This window comes from Mus pahari, chromosome 1 (genome assembly GCF_900095145.1).
Source record: "Mus pahari chromosome 1, PAHARI_EIJ_v1.1, whole genome shotgun sequence".
Classification (NCBI taxonomy): domain Eukaryota; kingdom Metazoa; phylum Chordata; class Mammalia; order Rodentia; family Muridae; genus Mus; species Mus pahari.
Genome location: NC_034590.1, coordinates 100,545,744 through 100,546,449, shown reverse-complemented (window position 1 = coordinate 100,546,449; position 706 = coordinate 100,545,744). Strand labels below are relative to the sequence as shown.

The 706-nt window shown below is 45.3% G+C and overlaps 1 protein-coding gene across 1 annotated transcript in view; it reads right to left on the bottom strand.

Annotated features, from left to right (window-relative positions):
• Positions 1 to 706, bottom strand: part of Dmbt1 (deleted in malignant brain tumors 1) — an 86,680-nt gene that overhangs the window by 26,918 nt on the left and 59,056 nt on the right. The window contains 1 exon segment of the mRNA XM_021204845.1: positions 186 to 333. Coding sequence (XP_021060504.1) covers positions 186 to 333 — 148 coding nt within the window.

The window sequence follows — 706 nt, the reverse complement described above, 5'->3', positions numbered from 1 at the left end:
AAAAAAAAAAAAGACAGAGTATTTTCAAGTTCATGTGCTTTTGCACCCATTGCATCCTCCCTGGGAGACTCTTGTTCTACATCAAAAATGGAACCATTATTGTAAATGCCAACTTGACTATGATCCCTTAACATTCAAAGCACCCCACAATTCTCTGTAACACTGCTCTGCACACACACACTTACTGCACATCTGTGAAGTCCACTGTCACATGGCTCATGCCGGGGACCAATATTTTCCATGAACATCTGGCATTGTTAGGATAGCTTGAAGGGTAGTATGGGCTGGAAAATTGCCCAGAGGGTAGGGTCAGGAAACCTCCACAAGTGTAGTCTGCAAACAGAAAAGTGTGTAAATGCTGATGCATCCTGGATCACATTGCACAGGCAACTAACTACCAGTGGCAAGAGTCAGGTTCGGCCAAATTCCGAGGGAGGAACCAGACAGGAGATAACTAGCCTTGGTGACATTCTGAGGACATGCAGGACCCCTATTTGTGTTGGGAGTAGAGTCAGATGGTTCAGTGGATGGGGGGATCAAAACTGGAAAATTCTATCAAGCCACAGTCTTCCGTCCCCTGTGCTCAAAGGAAAACCTTTCCAGGAATTTTGTTGACTCCCTGGCTAGCAGATGACTGTAGGTAATAGCCTTAGATTAGTGGTGCAGATTCTCTGCTACCTGGACAACCAGGGTCTGTGTATAATTA